The 25,384-nt window shown below is 46.1% G+C and overlaps 3 protein-coding genes across 7 annotated transcripts in view; 1 reads left to right on the top strand and 2 right to left on the bottom strand.

Annotated features, from left to right (window-relative positions):
- LOC119431000 (5-demethoxyubiquinone hydroxylase, mitochondrial) overlaps positions 1–9,130 on the bottom strand; it is a 52,496-nt gene extending 43,366 nt beyond the window's left edge. Inside the window, exon 1 of the mRNA XM_037698470.2 lies at positions 8,945–9,130. The gene's annotated coding sequence lies outside the window, so the exon portion shown is untranslated. The remainder of the gene's footprint in view (positions 1–8,944) is intronic.
- Positions 6,502–8,366, bottom strand: LOC119430999 (complex I intermediate-associated protein 30, mitochondrial). The gene has a single exon (XM_037698468.2). It carries the CDS (start codon positions 7,996–7,998, stop codon positions 7,099–7,101), a length of 900 nt encoding a protein of 299 aa, XP_037554396.1. The 5' UTR covers positions 7,999–8,366; the 3' UTR covers positions 6,502–7,098.
- LOC119430996 (nuclear respiratory factor 1-like) overlaps positions 8,391–25,384 on the top strand; it is a 157,795-nt gene continuing 140,801 nt past the window's right edge. For 3 of the 5 annotated variants that reach the window (XM_049657073.1, XM_037698463.2, XM_037698464.2), the window contains exon 1: positions 8,392–8,528. The gene's annotated coding sequence lies outside the window, so the exon portion shown is untranslated. Of the gene's footprint in view, positions 8,529–25,384 lie in introns of all 5 variants that reach the window. The other 2 variants (XR_005187954.2, XM_037698462.2) reach the window with 1 other exon arrangement.

The following is a 25,384-nucleotide window of genomic DNA, read 5'->3' as shown; positions in this document are numbered from 1 at the left end:
GGAAAGCGGATTTGGCCGCGTCAACTCCGCCGCTTCGGTGGCTCCCCTCGCCCTCCCTCTCAACTCCCTCGTAGCTCTCTCACCTTCGACTCCGTGCGCGCCCGCCGCCGTGCTGGCGCCAGCTTATTTTAGCCGCCCCCTGAAGTTTCGTTTTCTGCCGTTATCGAGAAGCGAGCGTTTGCGGGCGTGGCCGTTTCGTTGGCCCGACTGTGCCTCCGCCGCTGCTTCCCTCTGCGCTGCTGCCGCAGCGTGCAAGGTCAACATGTGACTAGAAAATAGAGAAGGGTTCACTGCCATTTTATTTGCGTGGCTGAGTGGCTGAGACGTCCGCACTAGTGTGTGCTAGAATAGGGTTGTCTAGAACACTCTAGTCGGCACGGCACGTACACGCTTGTTCCGGCGCGATGCAGAAACGGCGACCTTGCAATTTGAGAGAGGGTAAAATTTCCGCCGCGGGGTTTTTTTTTTTCGTTCCTTTGCGCGCGGCATTGAGGGGTCTCTCCTGAGCTTTTGCTCTGTCGGAGCAATGCCGGTCGGAGGCGCCGCCGCGTGATTTGGCGCGCTGCTAAGGGCATTGTCGGTGCGCGGTATGTTCGAAATAAGCGCGTTCGAATTCGCTTGCTTCGCGTTGACGTTGAACGAAAGCACGTTTTTCATGATAGTCTCGCTGTGCAACAACTGTGCTCAGTGTTGACGTTGCGAGGCCTAGCTCCTTAGCCAACTCCGTCCGCTTCCTCTTGGGATCCTCATCGACCTTTCGAAGAATGTCTAATTTCTCTTTAAAGGAGAGTGCTTTCCGCTTGCGAGACATAGCTCGCTGCGACGCAACACGAAGAACGCGGCCCGAAGCGCAGCAGCCACTCCATCTGACGGCTCGCAGAAAAGGAGAAGTACAAAAGCACCAAAAGCGCCACCGCTTCAAACTCTTCGCGCCCAGTCGCGGAGTCCGCGCGGTCCGGCGCTGCCTCCGCACCAAAAGAGAAGGAGAGAAAGCGCGTGACTGCGCGCTGTTCTCTTTCGCGGCCGTCGGTGGGGCGGCGTTTATTCGTATCAACCGACGCAGGCTGAAAATCGATTCGTAACAACCGTTCTCTAGCACGTTGCAAAGTAATGGGGCTCGGCCGGGACCACAGAAAAATTCGTATCATCCGGAAATTCGTATTAGCCGTGATCGTATCATCGAGCTTTTACTGTACCCACAAAGTTTCGGAATTGAAATATATGCGTTCTGTAGACTCCACGGCCACTGCGAGATGCCGCGATGCGCCCGCTCGCTATCCAAAAGCCTTGAAACTTTGTGCTCGGATGGGGCTTCTTGCGTTATGTGACTCCGGGTGCACAAGCATTGCCACGAAATCCAGCCCAAGTTCGCAATGTTGATGCCGAAACGTCTTTTTAAGCGTGAAAAAAAGATTGTAGACAAAATGGAGAATATTCCCGGCGCCAGTGGTTGGTTTGCTCGGCACCGGGAAAAAATTTCAGGGGGGAGGGGCTGAAACCCCATCAGCCCCCCCCCCCCCCCGGCTACGCCCATGGACGGCACTTAGCCTTTGACCAGCGCAGAACAGCTGCGCCAATAAACATAGGTGTGCAGTGGCATCGTTTACAATGGACTGCTTAGAGACCAGCCCGCTATTGTCCGGAATTGCGCCCTCTCAATCTTTTGTTAATGCAATCTGGCTGATGTTGCCACATCACAGGGGTGTGTGCAGTAAACGACCCCTGTTCTAGACGCACCGAAAGGGGCAGTGTGCTTCTTCGTGCCCTCGGTCATTCACTGTTCGGCACATGCGAGCCAGCTTTTCCGGCGCTGAAGACTGCACAGGGAAGTGCATTTACTTTTTCCTATTTCTTTAAAGTGCTGGAAATGCATGAAATGCTGATATTCCAACTAGCCCAGATGTCCACATTAAGTACAACTTTTAAATCATCGTACATAGCTATTGAGACACTGTGAACTTACATGTAAAAGGAATTGAAAAATAAGTGTCCAAATGTGGCAAGCTGCTTAGTGGTCAGACTATGCACAGAAAGCATACTTCTCATTTCGCAGGGCCTCTCCTTCTTCAACAGCTACGTCGCGTACAATTTGCGACTGCTGTGTATTCGTTAGCACTGCATTTTTCATTCTATTTGTTCTCCCTCTTGGTTTCAGAACACATGAGGCAGAAAGAATACTCGACCGGACCACACAACGCTAGACCCAACAAAGACTTGGAAATCTGTATAATGTTAGCCAAATTCATTTTGAACATGTAACACAGCACAAGCAAACGGGAACAAAAGGCACAAATTTAAGCCATAATTCTAAGTTATGGCTTGTATTTTTATATGGTATGTCTTTTTTCTTTTCTTTTTGTTATGCCATGTATTTTTGCTACGCTTTCCAAGTTTCTATTTACCATTTTGTATACCATGTTTTGCGATGTTCTGCCATGTTTTTTCCTATGTATTGCATCAAGTAATTATCTAACACTTCCAGGACAATTCCATTTTATTCTTTTTTTTTTGTCTTCCTTATTTTTTTTCTTGTTCTTTTTACTAATTATTGATATCCACGCATTAGCTTTGACGTTTTCTTGGAAAGTTCTTGCTTACTTGTACTTGTATTTTTTTTTCTATAATTAACGATTGTGTGATTTGCCTCCGTATTTACCTTGCCCCTCCCCTCTGCAATGTACAACTGTACCTTGAGGGTATAATAAATAAAATAAATAAATAAATAAATAAAAAATACGGTTAGATATAAACATAGATAGAAAATTCAGGAAAACCCATCACACGACGACTGTCGACGGTAATGCATCAATATAGCCAAACAACGTATTGCCGCCATCGAAACGAGTTATGCACGAGGCGGTGTGCTGCCGCAGGACTCCTCTTTTGCGCTTCCCTCAAGACCACCGGCGCCAGTGCAGTGAAGCCTGCGTGTCGCATGGCAAATGCATGGCGTACCGGTGCGTGCAAACGCCGAGAAATGCGACAACCGGATGGATGGATGAGGCTGAACCCTTTAAATCGGGCGGTGGCATACACCACCTAGCCATGACTATTAACATATTTTGTCATTTTGTGGTGGGTGAAATTTCACCCCTGCCTTGATTTTAGCCACCAATCAGATAACCTCCGTTTCGTTATTTCTACCCGCTTAAAGTGTATTTTGCCTTCACTGTCCCTAAACCCCAATGCTTTGAAAAAATCAGCCCCGTTGCTTTGCACTGTAGGGTTAAGCCCTTTACAGAAAAGTATGAGGTGGTCAGCCGTTTCCTCTTCTCCACACGCACCGCACGTGTCTATACCTTGGTACTTGACTCGGTACATCTTAGTCCACAGTACTCCCGTCCTGACTTGAAACAACAAAGAGCTTCCCCTAGAATTATCAGATATTTTCTTTGGCAATTTCTTGCTTGAAAGTTCTGTATGTTCCCAGTGCTGATTTCGTCTGCATCCCTGTTTTCCACAGACCCCTCTCTGTTTCTTTAACCTTTTTCTTAACCGCTGTTTCCTGGTTTGCACCCCTCCTGCAGTCCAAATATTTGATTCACAATTTTCTGGTCAGCGTCCTCCATTTTGTGTCAACATTCCTCATATACAAATAACTGAAAACTCTCCTTGCCCATCGCTTTTCTGCCATTTCTCTCAATCGCTCCTCAAATTCTATCTTGCAGCTGGCTTCCCTGCCCTCGAATGACGTCCATCCCATGTCACCCTGTACCCCCTGATTTGGTGTATTTCCGTGTGCTCCCAGAGCAAGTCTACCTACCCCACGCTGCTTAACTTCGAACCTTGCTCGAACCTCTGATCTCATGCACAGGAACCTTTCTGGACAAGCTGCGCCACCTAGTGGCCTTGCTGAGAAGTCCGCGCATGGTCTCTGTGATGAGAAGCGTGGCGCGCATCGGTTATTCCTCACCTGCCATATACTCGGTGACCCAAGGTGTTCATTGAAGAGCGGCACTTAACCCGTGTGTTCACGGTGCAGCTCACTAAAGCGTTGGCGTGGAAGGCACTCACTGATAAGCAGCACATGCCCAGTGCGTCATGTTGCTGTCCATGTGACGTGGGCTCAATTCCACACAGCATCAGAGAAATTTAAGGATTCCTTTTCATTGTAGCATTCCCATTGGCACACACCTAGTTACCCAAGATATTCCTTGAAGAGCAGCACATACCCAGAGGCCTGAGTGACGCATACCCTGTGCTCCATCTACAGTGACAAAAAAGGGGGTACCAGCGAGTCAAAAATCAACAGTGGTTCACTGAAGAGTGCACTGCCATGGTACTCGGTGACCCAAGTTCGTCCGACGGTTGGATTTCAACCCCGTTACCTCAGCACGGCATCCCGATGCACTACTCATTCAACTACACAGTGACCAAAATAGGTGGGAAAATGGTTAGGTACAATCGTAGACAGATACCTCGGCTACCATGTATTCATGTGATGGCGAAATAAATACAACTGAATACATAGCCTCCGGAAAGTGTGTTAAGTACCCTAAGAATGCTAATGCATTGAAATGATAGTACGGCCATGGCTTTTAACTGATTTTATGAAGAAAACATCACGTATATACAGGAAACATTGAACACATTTAAAATTAGTCCTAACTATCCCATCTTGCTTCGGCATGTTATTAGAATGACTGGAAAAGCTTGTCAGTTTCGGGACAAGCTGTAAAAAAGTTGAAATCAGAAAGCTCACCAACAAGTGCACTCAGGAAGAAGGTAAATGACTGCATGTTTAAAGATTTACCATGTTTGAAGCCAAGGTTTTTCATTTCTGCACTAATAATAAATACTTTCCTCTATGCTTTCTTTGTTGGCACCATATTGTTGTAACTAACAAAAACCGGGCCCATCGGTTCCTTTTCTTCTCGTTCATTGCATAGCAAAGGTCTTGGCACTATGATGCCTTCAGGTGCATATGCGGGTTGATTGGCGAGTCGGCCTGCTCCTAAGTTGATGTATTCTGCCGCACCTGCTGCCATGGCCTTGAGTGGCACTGGCTAACAGATTCTCAGGGTCAGATCTGGTCTGCAAACACCCAAGGAAGTGGCCGAAAGACCAGTCATCACCATGCACCACACACTACAGGCTGGCATACTCATGAGCTTAGATGCAGTAGACACAAGATAACTTGCATCTACCTTCTTTTGTACCATCCAAGGCTTGTTAAACCTGCAAGTATGAACCAACTAGCCAAGCAACACATTCTATTGTGCTAAAGGGATACTAAAGGCAAATATTAAGTCAACGTGGACTGTTAAAATACCATTCCAGAAACGTGCCAAGAAAAGACTTAGTTTAAGAGAAAATCGCATCTGAAGGGTCCACGCATATCTTTTGCGCAATTAAAATCGCCTGCCCCCGAGCGGGGAGTAGTGACGTTGCATACGGCATCATCGCATTTTAGTGCGGACAGCGACTAAAATGGCGGCCAACATATGGCACTATGGTTTTTGGCGCAACACCCAAATACGCGGCCATGGAAAGCCAGGACAGAGCATTGGATTTGCCGCTGCTTTTGGTCAAGTGGCATGGACTGCCCGGGCATCCCGTGACATCAAATGGAATTCTCTGCTACTTGCAGTTTGTGTGCGTTTCGCGTGCCAGCAACACCAGTGCAGCACTACGGGATAATTAAACTACTGAAAAGCGAAAGCACGGCCGGTGCAGAATCAAGCATAAATTAAACCTTTGTCTGTGTTAATGCCAACGCATTAATTTTTCTAAATATGGAACAGAATGGGACAAGTAGCATTCTCTTCCAACTTATAATGCAATACAATAATCTATTTAAACAAGTGGTAGAGTAGTAGTGACAATTATAATAACAAGTGCCTACGTCATTGGGGTAGTAGTTGAATGTCCCCGGCGAGTTGCAAATCATGTCCTGCATGTACCTTAATTACTAAAGCCTCATTCGCGATAATATTGAAGCCTTAGACATTGTCGAGCATTAATCTGCCACTTTAGCTTGACTTAATATTTGCCTTTAGCGTCCCTTTAATGCTCCGCACTTATTCGGTGACTGGACGCTGGCAGCTACGGCAAGGAATGACGGCGAGTGCTGGCAAGTGTGAATGAACACGAAATGTGAGAATGAACGGCATCCACCTATTGTGCCTATGTTGCACACGCAATGCGGAAGATGTCTCCACATTCATTTCCACTTTTATCTTAAAGAACATAATTAATTTTCCTTATGCTTTCCTTGTCTTCACTGTCTGTTGGCTTTATACGTAATTTTTTTACTGTAGATAGCAAGAGACTGCACAAAGGTGTTTTTATACTCGTGTCTGACCTTGAGGCAGTGTGCCCTTTCCTTGCTACTGTTTGGCCCTGGAAACACATTTTTAGCTTATAATGGTAGCTTGAAGTAAAAGACAGAAAACAGCAAGTGAGTGTCCCTTATCCCATACTAAAGGGTGCCCAGGGTAGTATTGCCAACCATCCCAACTTTAGATTGAATGGCCCGATCTTGAACAATAGACCAAATTTTGTTTTAATGCCTGATATAATGAATTTTTTTTTTATGATGCCGTCTGCACATTCTTTTTTTGGGCTTTGTCGCATTGTTATGGACATATCGGTGGTTTCATTTTTGTCATTCTAGTTTTGTTGTATGCCCCAATCGTTGACAGTAGCTCTATCTGTACTATATTTTGTTGTAAATTGCAACATGGTGTTCAACTTTGTTGCACGTACACATTGGCAGCAATGACAGGGTCGCCAGCCGCTCCCCTCTCTGCCCACTCGAGAGTTGGCCATCCTCTACTCGAGAGATGTGCATCATGGGAAGCCTTTTATATTCTCACTGTGCCAATGAACTTTAAGAAGGTAATTCAAACTGGGAAATACCAAAATTTGTGCACTTAAAGGGCGTTTACTTGCATGATCTCCAATCTTTCTATGCACTACCCAATGTCTTCGAATCGGTCCGAAGCTGCAGAACGTTGACGGAACGGACTCGCATGTATTGCCACTTTCCACACAGGACACAGACTCTTTGGCACAGGTGGCCGTGCACGAACCGAACGCATAAGTTGAGCTAGCCGCGTACTGCCGTCCTAAAACACACGTGTTCGCTTCGCGCGGTCATGAGCCGCCGAGCCCGTAGCCCAGAGGCACCTCGTACATCTCGTAGGCGAACTCCTCGCTGTGCGAGCCGTCCACGTAGCCGCCTACGTGGTCGATCTCGAGCCGGAAGGGGCCCGCAATGCCGTCGGCCAGCGTGATGCTCAGGTGCTTGACGGCGGTCAGGTCGACGGCGCCCTGCTTGTCCTGCACGCGGCCCTTGTTGCTCAGAAAGAACTTGGAGAAGGGCACGCGCGCCAGCTGCCAGTAAGGCCCGCCGCGAGTGTACAGCGGGAACTGGTAGAGCACGTTCCACGTCACGTCGAAGTACTGGTCGGCGCCCAGGTTGAGCATGTAGGTGCGCCCGTCGCCGCGAACGCGCAGCTCGAGGTGCGTGAACGCCGACCACTCGTAGGCGGCGGGCATGCCGAACGGCCGCCTCGCCCGGGGCGAGCGGACGTTGCAGTAGCCGGTCTGGACCACCTTGCCGTCCTTCGGCACGCGCGTGTCGAGGTAGCCCGAGAAGACGCCGGCGCCGGCGGGCCCCAACGTGAACGCGGCCCGCGAGAAGCCCTCGTCGTTGTCCCTGTCGGCGGTCACCGTCCACTGGTCGATGGTCTTGGCGTCGAACTTCCAGAAGACTTCGCAGTCGCCGTGCTCGTAAATTGCGCAGTCGCCGCGCAGCGCCTCGACCACCTCGTCGCTGAACTGGCGCGCGTCTTCTTTCAGCAACTTGTAGCCATTCCGGAACAGCGTTCGGTAGTCGACCTCGGGCTGCGGCCGCTCGTAGTCGTCGCTACCTTTACGGCTCCTCTTGTAAAAGCACGAACGCGCGGGCACGACCAAGGTGCCAACACGCAGACGACGGGCGGTAGCAGACGAACCGCGAACGGCCGCCCACAGCTGACTGAATAATGCCATTGCAGTCTCACCGTTGCTATTCTGTACGATGTAGCCCGGCGAGGTAACGCGTAGCCTTTTAGTCTCGACTCCGATACAGGCACCTCATATTAACTCGCGAGGCTATTAAAGTCCCGTAAAACAAGCACGCAAACACAACGGCTGTCGAAATGTGCCAAGAGCGGCGCGCAGATCGGTTTTAGGCTGAGAATCGATCCAAACTCTGGGAAGAAGCAGATCGACGGGCGAAACTCAGAGGGGTTGTCCAAAATATAAGCACCGTAAGAGCATCAGACGTCGATAACGGCACTGAAATGTACGGCCATTCGCACGACCCTAGCAACGAGGGTAAAAAAAGACGAAAAAAGAAAAGAGCAATCCAAAGCAAACGCCGGCAGACGCACTTACCGCTCGCCCACAGAAGCAGTCGATGACGATTTGCCTGCGTCACTTCCCGTTCCGCTCCCGCCTTGCTCAGTTCGGCGTCATTTTAATCGACTCTTGCGCATGGTTTTCGGCCAATTCTCGAAAGGCAGGAGCACATCTCAGCGGTGAGTAAATGCGAGCGTACGCGAAAGCGGCATTAATTAACCCTTTAACGCACTCTGCGCACCTACCGCGCAGTGCTAGGCCCCTCCGGGCGCTCACAATCCGTCGCCGAAAAAGGGGCTCACTCCGCCTCGGGACACTCGCACCGCGCAGACGCAAAATGGCCGCCTGCTCTTTTTCTTTGTACATTTTGTTTTGTTGTCGTTTCGGAACTCGCTAAGAAGCGTATTTCGCCCGCAGTCGGTCGGTGTAGGGCTCCGAAATGACGGACGGTCACCGTTACACGAGTTGAGAAGTGCTCGATTGGAAATGATACCCGCGTCGTACGCGAGCGCCTATTGCGACGGTCGGGGCAAGGGAGTCGCTCAGCGGGCAGCATGGCGGCGCCGAGCGCGGCCCAAGTGCGGTCGTGACTTACCTCGGCCTTTATTCCCGCCGGCGTCAGGTAGGGGCGCGTGGTCTCGACGCGTTGTTGACGCTCGGCGCACCGCTGCTTCCCGTCGCTGCCGCGTGGCTGCCAGGAGGAGGGACGCCCTTGGCTGACAAGTGCGCAGCCGCAGCTCCGCCTGGCCCGCCCCGTGGCGAGACGCTGGTATAGCGCGCCTTTTCCGTCGCACTTCGGGTCTCGTCGGCGAAAGCGTCGATGTCGGAGGATGCTCGGGAGTGGAGGGACGCTGCGTTGCGGAGCAGCATCCACCGGCGACAGGATCCTAGAGGACGACCTCTTCATTGCTGCGCGCTGCAGATGTTTTTTCTCTGAACTCGTACTGCGACTCGTATTTCGGCGTCGAGCACATCCGACCCGCTCCTCGACACCGGAGGCTCATTCAATTTTTTTTACCCTCCATCTAAACGTATAGATCCGCACGTGTAACTTCAAATGCAGCTGTGTGCCAGAATGCATTTCGCAAAAATTTCCGAGGAATTTTGTAGCGGTAAACTGATGTTAATAAGGAAATCAGCGGCTTTTTAGCAGCTTACTGCAGATGCGTAATGTTGTGTTGCGTGGGCAGAGCATTTGAAGTGGCATCAAACGTGCAAACATTTGTCACTAATTTGCGAAATGTGAGAAACAGCAGCTAATACTTTGAATTCGTGGTTTCCAACACATGCCAGTGTACAGCACAGAAGTCTACCACAGAAGCCTATTGCACAAATACGTTTCAACAGAAACGTTCACCAGGCACAAATTTAAAGAGGCCCCTCGACGGTGGCCGACTCTTTCGCTCGTCTGTTGATCGTAGCATTTGCCAAATCCTCCCGAGACCAGAACACATCTATGGGACATAATCGCTCTTTGAGGTGGTTTTTATTGTCTACTGTTATGTTATGAACTTGAAAACAAAAAAAAAAAATTCTTAAAATTTGCATACCATGGTTGTCTCCACTATCTCCATCATCTGCTCATCTTTGCTATGGTAAAAACAGCATTTCATTGCTAAACGCTGAGATGAAGATGCAACTACGTGTAGTACACTGCCATGTTGCTGCCACATCCGGTATTTTCGCCCTATCTCAGTGATATTGAAATGCCTCAAAGTTGCTTTCGGCCATCTGGCACAGCACAGAGGTATAGATCAATTTGGTGTCAAATTTCTCAAAAGTGGACGACAAGAATATGAGTAAACCACTTCTTTACAGTTACACATGTGCCGTACTTCATACCAAGAATGAATATTTTGCACAATTACTTCCAAGTTCAAAAAAAATGTTGAAGGCAGTGTGCAATGTATTGTACAACGGTTCTTGGAAGGATATAATCTAGTAGTTTCAAATAAGCTACTTCTGCTCCGGGCAGCAGCCGGCCTTTCAGGACAGACCTTTTACAGTGAGCAGAAGGCACACCTTGCACCAGGGGTCGCTGTTGAAGGTCTTCTGAATTGAGAGCAAGCAGACATGAGTTTCCACTCCGGCAATGTTCCGCCGAGAGGCCAGGCGTCACTTAATTCTATTTACTTAAAATGGAAAAGAGCAGAGGGTAGATGTGCTCTGTTGTGAACTGCAAGAACTCCGACACAGTCTTAAATGTATTGGCTGTCTGCGAGCTTTATCCGCCTCAAGGCTGTTTCACATGGTGCGATTTTGCACTGTGTTTTTCGCAGATGCGAAATTCGCAACTGCCATTTCACATGGTGCGATGTCAACAATGCGATTATGCGACGCCCAGAGTTGCTTGCTGCCAGATTTTGTCGCACACGCCGCATAAATTCGTTTAATGTAATGAAAAAGACGTGCGCATTATAATATAATTGACCTCTCTTTATTAGGACCAAATAATACGTGCTTCTTGTAGTTTAAAAATGCTTCAAAGTTTAGTTTGTTTTGGAGTGCGCAACAGCGGTTTGTGAAGTTCAATACGAGGAGAAATGGCGGACGTAAACAGCTGTTCGCAGGTGGTCGTTCAGCGTTGTGTCCTGTCTCGTGTGTGTTTTTTGCCTGTGTCGTTCTACCTGCGGTTAAACAAGTTACAAGAGGACCTATCAACAAGCCCCTATAGCTGTTGTCATCGCATATGCAGTATTCGGAATTCGGCTGCAGCGGAGTCATGTCAACGCAGAGACCCTCGCGCTACCCGGGATTAACGTGCTACCCGTGATTAATGTCAGCTTCTGAAAAACGGATGTGTGTATTGCTCGTGATTGCACATTAGCGGTTCCTGCTCCTAGAAATATTCTTGCACCAAACTTAGCAGCAAGCACCAACCCAAAAGCTCACGTCTGCCCCTGAACAAAGCCGCAAATGATCTGTGTGTAATTACTGACCGTGCAATGGAATTTGTGTTGTGAACGTTTATCTTAGCGCCAGCCTGGCTTGTCCGTCTCGGCGCCTGTGCTGTAATTATTCATACAAGTGCTCTCTGAATATTTCGAAAGGCGTAAAAGCCGACAACACATTTTTTTTAGGAGCTGCAGTCACTAGTGTACGTAGTATCGTATCATTCTGGCAGACATGGGCGTCGTCTATTTTCTCGTCCTGTTTCTTGCGCTGTTAGTGTGCTGCGAATCTGTATCAAGAAGCTTAAGTTAATATGCTGCAGTACGTAGTGCAGCCGCATAGCCACACGGCTAACATTAATTAAAATACCTTGTTAGGAGTACGTTTGTTTGTTTAATAACAAAATCGAACGCTAAAATTTTGTATTCATGGTGGCAAGTGTAAGATAAGAAGCTATCGAAACTATCCGCTAATGGCATGCGTGTGCTTCTACCTGCTTCAGCACGTTATCCTTAAAGTGAGGCTGAATACCCCTGATAACCAAAAACATATGCAACTGGAGCAGGTGCTATGATTCCTTTCCTGGAAATGAAAGCCAGCATCCCAGTCTGTTAAGCTAGTCATGTACTTAACCTATATTAGACCAATGTTAGAGCATGCTAACTGGAGCCATTTCAAACTGGGTTATTTGACCAAAATAAGAAAGTGCAAGGAAAGTGTCAAGGTACAGTCTAATCTGGTATTCCCGAACCGTTTGTATTAGCAAAACTTTATGCCTCCCTGAATTGCCTGCATTAACCCAATGCTGAAAACAGGGGAAGCTGATTCCCTTTCTTGCTGCTGAAAAGCTGCTAGAATCTCAATAACAGACCACTTATGTTCTGAGAGAAAGTGAGGGGCACTGACAATATCTCTAATCATTTGTATGAGCCTTCACCTTGAACGAAAATGGAATAAAAATATTTACCTTTGCAAGCCTCAGAATCCAAACATTCTAAAAATTTTGAGGAGCCACATTAAATTTTTGAGATACAGACAATAAAAAGTGTGCCTAAGTACAAGTGCACACTGAACACACTTGATTGGTTGAGTGGCCATCTCCGAATGCAAAAGCGTCCGTAGCTGCTACCTCGAGGTAACTGCTAGGTTGCACGTGTGTTTCTCCTATAGCCCATATACCTGGCAAGGGGAATGGTTATACGTAGTCCTGTGCTTTTTCTTTTTTTTTCAATAGGTGGTGGCTAGCTGATTCCATCTGTTTATGTATTTATCATTTGTGTCCATCTTATGTGCATGTGTTTGTGTCATGTTCTGATTGTTATACGTGCAGTGATGCAAGCATCTTTTTTTTAATATATTGCACTACAGTCATTTATTAAACTTTGTGTTGAAATGTACAAAATGGGGCCACCCAGTAATGACTAGGACAGCCAGCAGGATTGGCAAAAAATATGATGCAGATCCAATGCACTTGCTTGAATCGACATGAGGCGAAGCTTTCACGCAACAGTCAGTTGAACTCTAGAAAACTAACTGCAGTGTTTACAGTTGTCCTTATTTCACCCGATGCATCACGTACTCATAGACAATGTTTGCATATTAACCGCACAGGTCACATAATGTAATGTATACATAGCACGGTGAACTCACTCAAACGTCGGCTCACTAAGACTTCGAACTAACCGCGAGTCTGAGTTCGTTTGAGCCTGACTGAGTAGAATTTTGGTGAATACGAGTAAGTGCAAGCTCAGTTGAGTAAACTTTTAGTGAATATTGTCATGTGGTAGTCAGGGAAAGCTGATCCAAGTATAATTTTAGTGAATATGAGTCAAAGCAAGCTCGGCAAGTAGATTTTTGGTGAATATGACTCGGTGCAAGCTCACCTGAGTAGAATTTTGATTAATATAAGTCGGAGCAAGCTTGGCTAAGTAGATGTTTGGTGAATATGACTCGGTGCAAGCTTGCCTGAGTAGAATCTTTGTGAATATTAGTGAGATCAAGCTTCGCCAAGTACAATTTTGGTGAATATGAGTCAGAGCAAGCTCGGATAAGTAGAATTTTGGTGAATATGACTGAGCAAGCTCGATTGAGTAATGATGGGATATGGTTATACGAGTTTATGCAGTAATACATGTAAGTGCAGACTCATTAGCAACAATGCCTCCATCTTGATGGGCTATACCTACGCCTCGTGATGAGTCTGCACACTTTATGAGCTGTGGACATGCAAGACCCACCCACACTTGAAAAGATCCTATCATTCACACGAAGGAATGCAACCGGCTGACTTCACTGCACAATTTTGATCTGCTTTTGTTTAATGTGTTATCTACTACTTATAAAAACCAGATGTCTGCCTGCTTTTTGCATTATTGCATGTGTTTTACAGGAAGTAGAGACAGAGAAGCAAGAAAAGGCAAGGATGTTTATGGCTAAGTAGTTTCTTAAAGTACTGCGATATGTTACAACCAGCATAAATAAAAGTGATTCGATGCACTGAAGTAAGCGAAATGTGCAATTACCTTTTAATGTCAGGGTTAATACAGATGCAGTACGGATACAAAGTCTGCAACACACTGAAGGTTTATTGGTTTTTTTATTCAGGAGAAAAATGATGCATCAGAAAAATGAGAAAAAAAACTTTAAATATTGCTTCGAAAATAAATTGGCAATACTGCTTATTCCCAGTCAAAGCGTGAAATATGCTGTTGTAGAACATTCATTACGATATCCAGTTTGCACGTTCGCTTTGCGTCTCGCAGCGGAAGTAACAGAACCTTGAAATGAGAATTCATTGAGGAAAATGCGCATGAAAGCCCTAACCAACCGACTGCAACTAAATGGTCGCGCGTATAGCGTGACCTATTGAGCACAGCATTTGTCCGTAGATGCATATTCTTTAAATTGTTCCGTCCGTAAAAGCATACCGCGATAAAACTGTGGATTTGTATATCGCGAGTTGTCTCCAGAACCAGAAAATTGGGACGACATCCGAAGGCCATGCCTTCCCGTGAGGGACACCTCGTAGTATTTACCAACTCGCAGCGCGTGTGAATAACGGAAAATCACGCAAAAGTACGTACTATCAGCACTCGAAGCCAACCTAAAAAACAGCGTCGCCAGATTAGCAACGTAGCTTGTCAACAAACTCGTAGAAATCTCAGAACCGAATCTGACCTACGAGTTTTTATCTGCACTGTTCGCGGGTCGGTGCTGATGTTACGTACCGATTGCGCAATCCAAGGCTCCACTCAATTAGTTGCACTGTTCGAGGCTTGTTGATCCAATATTTATAGACAAAAAAGTATCCGTAAACGTTGCGTTGAGCGTCCGCCACCATTTTCCAAAACAGACCGCGAAATACCTCTCGGCGCAATTTCGACGGAAAAATCGCAGCGATTGCTGCGACGCTGTGACCAACCGGTTGGTCGCAGCCGAAAATCACAGAATCGGCCCTGCGACTGCGATTCTCGTCGCATGCGACGTAAATCGCACTTCCGGTGCGTAATCGCAGTGCAAAATCGCACCATGTGAAACGGCCTTCAACCGTACAAGGAGCGCCCGCATTTACGACCGTTCACCAGGCACTCCTTTCCACAAGGCGAGCGCAACGGCACAACATTTACCACCAGTGCTGGATAGCCAGTTGCTGGCATTGACATGCCAGGCTGACACTGCCTGCAATGAAAACAGCATTACTGGCACAAAATGTTACCAGATGGTGAACTTTGATAAGCAATGCAGGTGAGTGTGAATACAGACGATGAGGCAGGCACCACAAGCTTTCTCTCTCTGTCGGGGATAAAACAGCGGGTGAGTGATTGTGCTCAGCCTCTTGCAATATATTTTGTCCACGTGTACGCAAATACATTTTAATCTGAGCTGTAAGTAATCGGAAAACCATGCCCAAGTTATCTGATCAGCGCTGGTCACAAGAATTAGGTGGTCGGAACCAACCACAATGGTTGCAGCAGGTTGCACACAGGCTTCTTCTGCACATGCCTATCGCCGACCAAAGTTGTTGCACATACGTTCAACGACAACAGGCGTACATGCGTAACAGCCCTAGAAATTTACCGCTGTAGAGGCTAGAATATAGAGGGTTAAAGCAAACTTGAGGCTGCTACATTCGCCACCTTCAGCCCGTTAGCTAGCACACAATAAGATTTCAGTGAAAGCAAAAATGGGTACATTGAAGGTATAGCCTCTGCAGCTTTCGTAGCAGCCTTGTGTCACCTACACACTACCGTGGTGGTCTGGTCTGCTGCTGCCGGGGCCATTGTAAACGAGCAAGCAAGTGCCGGTCAGAAGGCGCTGTCACGTGAGCCAATATGGGTGTGGCGCTTTAAAGGGTTCCTGCCCCCGAGTGATGATGTACTCTCCTGTACCCATGGCAGAAAAAAAGTTGTCGCAGTTTCACCTGAAAGGTGAAGCATCAATTGCGATAGCAAATTTGTAGAGAGCTATACGGAGTAATGATATTAGCTTTATCAGCTGTATAAACTTGGACATGCAGCAGCACCGGCAACGCGCAGAACTGTTGTCGACGCCGTCGGCGTTTTGCCCGCGTTCGCTCAAAATGCGTGCAGCGTTGGTGACTGTTGCCGGAGCCTCTGATATAAATAGGCACTTGGTGCCGCAGCTAAACGTCGCCTCCCTTCCCTCCCCCTCCCCCCCTCCCCCACGGCCTCTCGCGCATCGGAAGAAGGCGCGTTTGCTCTACATATATGGTGATTGTAAAGGAGGAAAGAGACGCCTACTTCTGCAGCCCTTAAGGAAGCACGGCGCAGAACGCGCGTTTGTTCTCCGTCGTGCGTTCACTCCCCGTGAAAGAGCGCGTCCCTCACGCCCTTTCACTCACACATACAGCGTTCGGCGGCGCGCGGCGACGATTTCATCTCCATTGACGTCATACGGAACCTCACGGCGACGGCGACGCCGACGGCAGAAATATGCTTTTGAGTGTCCATATAATTGCTATCGCAATAAAATTACTCCTGCGAGGCATATGTATTGTGCAGCATATCGTTGGCTCCAAGGTTTTCGATGTGTTGGTTTTTTATGAGCTGCATATTTGTATCATTTTGAAAAGTATTTGATATGGTGGTGGACAATGCATTCCATGTTTGATACCTGCCAAAAAGAATATACTTGTTCAATTACTTTTTGTTTAAACAAATGCAATAAAGTTAATGAAGATATATATAATAAAGCTACACTCCAATCTTATGCCATGATAATGAAGATGTAAACCAGGACATTGAATATGTTCCAAATAATAATTACCTTCTTTCTGAAGTGCAATAACAGCAAGTGGACCTGGAAAAGGCCTAATGGAGAAGTGAAGTTTCATAACTGTGCCAACCCCAGCATAGCTGTCTAGAAGTGGCAGTCCAGGATTACCCTCAATTCAAAGAGAGAAAGTTCAGAATTAGTCAAGAGGAAACTGGCCTACCCGGAATATATCGGAGGATGAGTGGATGAATTGAGGCTCACAAACAAGTGGTCTGAGGCTTGGAGGATGAAGATAGTATAGAAATGCAGTGGAAGCTCGTTGATACGATTCTGCGTAATACGTTTTTCGGGATAATACATTTTTTAAATTTTCCCCCGATTTGGTTAGATAATACGTTCGATAATGTGATTTTCGAATGATACGCTTTGTTTTCCGGTTCCCGTGTAGAACGTATCAACGAGATTCCACTGTAATGAAGTAAACTGTAGTTCAGATAATTCTGCAGACCGCATTTCAGGTTGGATGTGAGACCGCAAACAGGCAAACTCTCCTAAGTAACAAAGGCCCTAATAAGGAAATGACCAGAGCATGAAAATGTCACTCCACCAGAACGAATTTGCTGAATTGTAAATGTATGAAAGACCAACAGCAATGAGAAAGGTTACATTGAAAAGTATAACATTTGAAAGATTGAGTAGACTAACAAAAAAATGGAGGCAGTGTAAAATTGCTAATAGCAAAGTCAAACGAGCAAATTTAGTGACACTTTGAATGAGTGCATTTTGCCTCGCTGAGTGTCCCTTCGGCGGCATGGTGTTAGACGACAAAACGAAGTGTCATTCGGGTTATATGGCAATGGTGATCTAAGATATGTTGATATGCGTGTCAGCATTTTTAGTTTTAGAAATGGTTACTGTTTTTTTACAAGAAGATGCTTATGTACAAGAATCTCCGCCATCAAAAATGGAAATACTGTAATCCCATTAGCATGTCTATTTGTCTTGAGCCAATACAAGCAAGGGACGTATCCACAGGGTCAAAATGGCGCAATTCATCGAAAATTTCGAAAATTCATCGAAACATTTCAAGCTTTTTTTGGCTTGACTGATGTCACAGAGATGCTCATAACATTTGAAACCACGAAAAAGTGCTTTTAGAATTAGTGCCGACTCTGCTGTGAGCATTCATTTATTCTTGACTCATTGCTCTCGAGGCCACACATGTCAACGCAGCGAAGTGAGTTCCCTGGACACGCTTTCTTGCAAGTGCACTCTACAGCAAGTGTCCCTAAATCTTTCTCTGTGGCAACCAGTCTGAATAGGATATAAGATAGATAGTTGGCATCTGAAAGAGCAAGATGTATGAAGCGTAATGTCATCAGCAATTTCGACAGTATAGTAAAAGCAGCAAAGGAATTATACACTGACCTCTACAGTACCCGGGGTAGCCGCACAACCTTGATTGGAAGTAGTGACGAACAGGTCACAGAAGCTCCATGTGTAACTAGCAATTAGGCTAGAAGCACTTTGCAGGAGAAGATGGAATAACAGTCGATTTAATCAAAGATGCATGTGACATTGTACTTGAAAAGCTTGCGACCATTTATTCGCAGTGCCTCACGACTTCAAGTATACCAGAGAGCTCTAAGAATGACGACATAATTACGATTCATAAGGAGGGAGTCATCAAAGAATTCAAGAATTACATGCCGTTTAACTTGCTTTCAGTATTGTATAAAATATTCACCAAAGTAATTTCCAGTAGAATCAGGCCAACACTTGAGTCCAGGAGAACAGGCTGGCTTCAGGTAGGGGATATTCTACGATGGATCACATCCACGTCATCATCAATCAGTTAATCGGGAAATCTGCGGAATGCAACCAACCTCTATGTGGCTTTCATAGATTATGGGAAGGCTTTTGATTCTGTAGAGATACCAGCAATTGTGGAGTACCGGAAGCATACATAAACAAATGTCTATAAAGATTCCACAGCATCTTTAATTTTCTACAAGAAAAGCGGCAAAATACGTACCTATCAAGAACGGGGTCAGGCAAATAGGCACAGTCTCTCCAATGCATGCTCTCCAATGCACTGCATGCTTAGAGGAAATATTCAACCTGTTAGATTGGGGAGGGCCAAGAGTGAGGATCCACAGCAATTATCTGAGCGACCTGTAGTTTACATCGTCCTGCTCAGCACTGTTGGTGCTACTTGCAGCCAGTGGACCTTAGCCGACAAAGTGTAAGAGTACAGTTGAAGGTCTATATGCAAAAGACAAAGGTAATACTCAACAACCTTGCAAGAAAACGAGAATTCATGATTTGCAGCAAGCCTCTAGAATCTGTGCAAGGGTATGTTTATCTAAGCTAATTACTCACAGGAGACCCTTTGAGGGTCGGAGTACATACAGGAGGCACTGCCGAATCAGGAAGAGCATGTTACCACTGTCTTTGAAAAGTGTACAGTCATTGCATTCTACTGACACATGGGGCAGAAACTTGGAGCTTAACAAAGAAGCTTGAGAAGATGTTGACTGTGCAACGAGCAATCGAATGAAAAATGTTATGCATAGAGTTAAAAGACTGGAAGACAACAGTGTGGATTAAAGAGCCATCAGGGCCCGCCGATATCCTAGTTGACATGAAGATGAGATGCACGAAGCTGGGCATGCGTAGGGTAGATGAAAACAGGGTGGCAGAATGTGTGCCAAGAGAAGCGCAATCGAGGATGGTGGAGAATTAGGTGGTGTGATGAAATTGTGGAAGTTTCCAGGCATAAGATGGTGGGGGATCAGATAGTGCAAGGCAGGGGTAATTGGAGGTTGCTGCGAAAGGCCTTCCTCCTGCAGTGGACGTAGGCTGATGATGAAATAAATGAAATACACTTGATACGGTGATGTTAAAGGCGCACAAGAAGAAATAGTTTCTGTTGGACAGTCTGGTCAGGCATGTGCTGCTATCAAGAGGCCAAAGCTTTGAAAATGGAAGCACTTTGAGTCCACTATTGCTTGTGCGTTTTTCACCCAAATGAAAGCCTTGTGGAACTATTAGAAAAAAAACTCTTTTTTCTTCAAGGCAAAGCTTTCAGCCATCCTGATGTGGTGGGAAGGAAATGCTTGTTGGGTATTGATAACCTTCCATACTTGGTGCTAAGCACACTACATTTATGACCAGTGTTGGGTTTTACCATGCCAAGAGGTCACCAGATGGGCTACAACTTCGAGCCTAGAAATTAGGCAACTTATTTCTGCAAAAACTTCATTTGGGCCTAGTTGGTGCATAATTCTGAACTTAAACTTGTAGCGCAAACACCTAAGACAGACCACAAAAAGAAGATATGACGCACACTGGCGCTGTCTTGTATGATTTCTGCAGAAAGGTCCTTTTTTAAAGGAAAAGCTTAAATGTCCTATAATGTTCTATCTGGTTGAGCAGCAAAGGAACAGCTGAAAATATGGATTGCTGGCTTGACTGTCTAGCTGAATTAATAGTGCTCATTAAGAGGCTTTTTACTAGGGAAGCATACTCGTCACCAGACTTGGCCGATTCTAAAGTTTTGTTCCCGTGGCCTGAGCTGAAGTATTCTAGAGGTCGCCGTGCATTTGTTATCCATGACGTAGTTTTTGGTGATGTAAAACAGGACTTGAAAAGTGTAGCGTAGCTGTTAGAGGCAGACTTACCCATAGTGTAGGCCAGTTTAGTGGCCAAAACAGGAAAGGCATAAACAAAACAAAATCACCAGCAGTAATAGATGAACATAAAACTATAATGAAGTCTGGGACAAAGGTTAGTTTTCAGAAATATTGGGGCTCGCTGATGTTCAGATGCAGTTTATTTCTAGACCTTCTGCTGGTTTACATTGTACAAGGTCCAAACGCGAAGTTACTTTGCATGCATTCAAGTTGTTCTCGTCTTTGAAGAAAACTGGACAAGCAAGTGCCATGACTTCCAACTGAGTTTATGGACGCCAGGTGAGCGGTTATTTATGTATTCACAGACAACAGTGCAACCTATTGCTGTCTGCCCCTTGTTGTACTAGTTAGATAGAAAATTAGTTCAAGCAGCAGATTGCACGGCATGCAGTGGCTTCAACCGTTGGCTGTGAATGTATAAATAACGGGTCACCTTTCGAAGATGTTGCCTTATCGTCAAGGCCATGAGTGATGGTGCTTGCTAACACACCTAGGTTTAATTCTAGTAGATAAACATGGAGCATAGTAGATAAACCCAGGAAAGCAGATGGGAAAACGGCGTCGCAGTAGCTTAATTAGTAAGAACATCGCACGCGTAATGCGAAGACGTGGGTTTATGCCCCACCTGCGGCCAGTTGTTCTTCATCCAATTTCATTTCCATTAATTTATAAATTCTTTAATTAATAAGTACAAATAATCTTTGTGTGTCTCAGATTTGCTGTAGGTCATTTTAACAGCTGTCTTGTAATGGGTCCAGTTATCTGGACACGGTTATCTTTGCAAAAATGTGTTGTGCCTAATTTGCAGAAAATAATTATGATCACTGTAAAGATGGAAACAACTTTCTTTTGCAGTAAGTAAAGTTAATCTGAAAATGCTCACCAAGAGTTTGCTCATTGTTACTTCATGCAAAAACACACAGTTTGTTGAAGCTCGGAAGTTCCTAAGAGGGCCTGCAACACTTTTTCAAGGCCACCATCTTGCTTTAACACGTCCAAAAACTAAGAGCAAAAAAGAATTCACATAATTAACAGACACACAACCCAAGTTATTGGTAGCAGAAACTTGGCAATACAAGTAAAACGGGAGTGAATTTTCTGGCTCTGGATCACGGTGGAAGAATATTTAGGTGTTGACACTGCTCGCGAGCGAGTGTCCAGATTATGTTCGGCCGCGCGCGGGCGCACCGAGTAGCTTTGCTGCGAGCAGACAGAGGGCGTCGCGGCCAGCGGTCCCAGCTTAGCGGCGCCGGCGGCTTGGCATTCCTCTGCCTCCGTTAAATTTTCGTTCACAGTGGAGTGAGTAAATCTCAAAGCGCGAAAAAAAATTGTTATTTCACATTAAAGTGATAAGTGTACCAGGCTTCGCTAACATGAAGGCTCCTTGTGCAGAGCGAGGATGACATGAACACGGATCAATCGGGCAGCACTCAAGTTCCGCTCGCGCGCACAATTTGTTTCGTCCGGTCTAGCCGTTCATCCAAGCATAAAAAAATGAAAGTGTTAGCCCACGTGCTACCCCTCGATCAAAAGAATATAGTGACTGCACCAGAAAATGTATTTCATGCTTATCGCTGCTTCCATTCACACTCAGAAAACCGTTCAATCATCGTTGCGCGAATTCAATGTGGCCGCGATATAAATTAAGAAATGAAACGGCGCAAGCTTCCGATATGCAATGCACTAGAGCAAAGTGGCTGTTCATGGCTAGAACTTAAGATGAGAATGCGCATCAGCTATGTAAAAACTCTTTCAAATGGGAATTTATTAGCAGGGGCGAAGGGGTGGGGGGGCAGGCGCCTATCTTGAATTAGAGCATCACTACCACAGTTTACTGATGAAAACCTGAGCAAATGCCTTTTTTATTCCAATTCCACTTAACATAGACCATGTATATTATTCATTGGGCTTTCGTCCATTGAGGACTGAGTGACTCTTGCAGGATCTAAAAAAGAAGAGGTAACTTTCTTTTTTCTTAAATTGCATATGAGAATGTGCCAATGTAAGTGTGTTTGGCAATGCATGCTACAGCCTGTCCACAAGTACACTTACACCCACCACACAATAATCCCATAGACCTATTATTTATTTTTTTTGCAAAGGCACAATACGAAAAAAACTTGTGCATGAAGCAGCTCGATAATATTAATAGGTGATAACCATCCCAGAAGTTTGCGGTCTCATACACTCCCACAATGGAAAAATGTATAAAAACATGCAAGCGTGTAATATACACCGCACGCGCATTGTAAAAAGAAATTCAGTAGCCAGGATGGAACAAAGTAATGTTGTTGCCGTCCCTTGGAGATACTCGGTTATTTTTTACATTCCGCCTAATTAGATAATTAGTCGTATTGATCTTCACAATTATTATAATTAGATTAAAAGTGTCAATGAGAAAATTGTAGAGCAACATGAAAGACTCCCGATACAGCTTTGTATTGCTCAATACGCACTACGTAGAAGTGTTTTTCCGAGCGTGAAAGAAGCTCACGAATACACGCAATGTGCCTCGAGCGGCCAGTCGCGCGGCAATATTGCTGTATTCGCGGGTTTCGTTCACGTTCGGAAAACACTTTTATGTATCACGTATTGAGCAACAGAAAGCTGTATCGGGAGTCTTTCCACGCTGCTGTACAATTCTCTTGTTCATACTTTTTATCCAATTGCTGTGTTGTGTTTAATGGCGCATAAGCAACTAAGGCTATCATGCGCCAACCATAAGGTAAAATTTCTTTTCGACAGTTGGGTCACCTGATCAACAGTCCTTGTCTGGGCAAGGACCCCCAGGATCCCAACAAATTAAAAAAACCTCAGTCTTCCTCTCGGGAGAAGAGAAGGTGAATAAGGAGTATCATAATGTGAAATGAAGCGCAGGGTCAGATTCATAGTTTTTCGAGGACACCTGCTTCCCTTAAGAAGCTATGCCATATTTACTAGTGCGTTTTTGCCTAAAATTAATGATGGATGAAAAGGAATGTGTTCATTGTAAAACAAAGTAAAATATTTTTTTCTCAGTGTTTCGAGTTTCGTGCATGATATTAATATGTGGTTTACGGTAAGTTCGTCTCCGCATTTTTCACAAACCTTTATCCAATTATAGCATTAAAAGAGTTGATCAATCAATTATGAAAATAATTATGTAATTAAGCGGAATAAAAAAATCTCCAAGCGACGGCAGACAAGATTACCTTGGTTCTGTCCAGCTACGTGACATTTACATATTTTCCAATCTTGGTGCATGATAGTAAACCACCCAGTATATATCTTTTACATGCAGCAAAATTTTGCACAAACTACTGCGGCACACAGGAGGTTCTCTCTTCCGCAGCGGCTTTCGAGGTTTATTTGACCGTGTGAGGTTCTTTGGACAGCTTGGAAATAAGGTGGGAATTCTTCTATCGAGCGCTCCGCGTAATATTGCCACGTGTCTAGCGCGGCGATAACGACGGCATAAAACACATCGGCACTTATGAAAAACATAGCAAGAAGAAAAAGCAGTGACTAGTGCGCGCTATTTTAAAACCGTCAGTTCTAGTTACTGCCTCTGCCGACAAGTGCGTTTCGTTTGTCCCTCGAGCTTTCGATGTCGTGACAATATGCCATCGATATCGTATCCTCTGAAAAATGGCTGGTGCAGACATGGTCGGTAGGCGTTAGAGTTCGGTCTGCCCTCAGATTTGCACGGCGCCACTGCTCTAGACGACCGCTGTCGGACGGCGCTTTGAATAAAGGCACACGCTCCGCACAAGTCAGGTATCCAGAATTGCAGTTCGGAACGAAGCACTTTCTAGCCATTTCAAATGCCCCTCAGAAGGCCGCTGCCACCTTCGTCGAGGGCCCGTGGCGAAAATACCCAAGCACAAGCTCATGAAACGAACGCGAACAAAAATTGTGCCTTCGAAACAGCGCAACCGCACTGTTTCGAAGGAAGACGAAGCAGGACAATGCCACCCCAGGAAGACGAAGCAGCGGCAGCACGCGCCTTGCCGCCTAGGCTGGGACCGCATACCGCAGCGCCCTCTACGACGGCGCCGAACCAGCTGCAACCAAACCGAACATAATCTGGACGCGAGCGAGCGGCGCTATCGCGCGCATTGGGGGGAGAGTATCAGCACCTCTCCTTATTCTTACACCGTGCTCTGGATTCAACATTTCACACTCTCGTGATGTAGAAATGCGGCACCAAATAGCAGCAGGGCATTTATGCTACATAGCAGAGCTCGGCGAGCTATGGTTGCCAAGCCTGCTCAGCTTGTTGCGATGTTACTCTGCAATCTGGCAGCCAACAGCAACGAAACCTTGGGATGCGTGAAAAATTAAGATAGTGTAGGTACAGAGAAGCCTCTGTACCGCAGAATTTGAAATATGACTGGGAGCATCACAAAAAGCTAGCAAAAATAGCCGTTTTCCACACCGAAACAAAACGCCGCCATTACTGCTTGCTGCACGTCACGCATGGCCTAATGCTTGGCTCCTCAGCATGACTTGAGCAGTCTCGGAGCTCCAGCAAAGTGTAGATGCCACCGTGGGCTACATGAGCCAGCCCGAATGTCTAGTGCCAACACCACCAGGGGCATGCATCGTCTGCTTAGGCTGTGTTTAAAGGCTGCGAAAAAAGAACAATCTATACAATTACCAGCTCTGTGGCTTTTCCAAGATTTGTTCAGTGGTATGTAATAGTCATTTATAACAAATTTAGCCAAAGTGAAACTTCGTTACCGTTGGCTTTTAAAATGCTTTGGTGTCACTTTGGCTACAACTGCTGCCATGAGGTGGATGCTGGCACTCCGTGTGCTCGACATCTTGATTCATTGTTCTCATGGCTACGACACCTTGCACTTGGCTGTTAAGAGATACTCAAAATGGCTGTAGAATGTCATGCTGCAGTTTTTTTTCTTTTTGCCGTGCTCTCAACATTGTGGGAACGTAATCATGAATGACATTTTGAGCCAATGACACCTTGACCATTGCACAAAGAGATGGCGCGTCATGTATACAAAGAATGCGCACGAATCGCAGTGAGAACCCCCGAACACCCTGATCGGGTGGTGCCCGACAACGGACCGCTACGGCCGTATTGCGTTGTCGGGCCCTGCCCGACAAAGGACCGCAAAGGGTTAAACCTGGTCGATGTTAAAGGAGGGGGCATGTGAAGTTCTGAAGCAAGGAAGTGCAATCAAACTTGGCGCACGACACCTGAAGATAACGCC

This window comes from Dermacentor silvarum, chromosome 10 (assembly GCF_013339745.2).
Source record: "Dermacentor silvarum isolate Dsil-2018 chromosome 10, BIME_Dsil_1.4, whole genome shotgun sequence".
Classification (NCBI taxonomy): Eukaryota; Metazoa; Arthropoda; class Arachnida; order Ixodida; family Ixodidae; genus Dermacentor; species Dermacentor silvarum.
The sequence above is the reverse complement of the archived record's forward strand: the minus strand, read 5'-3'. Positions and strand labels throughout refer to the sequence as shown.

Excerpts from the sequence above, each read along its gene's own strand:
- LOC119430999 (XM_037698468.2), bottom strand. The coding sequence starts at position 7,998 with ATGGCATTATTCAGTCAGCTGTGGGCGGCCGTTCGCGGTTCGTCTGCT.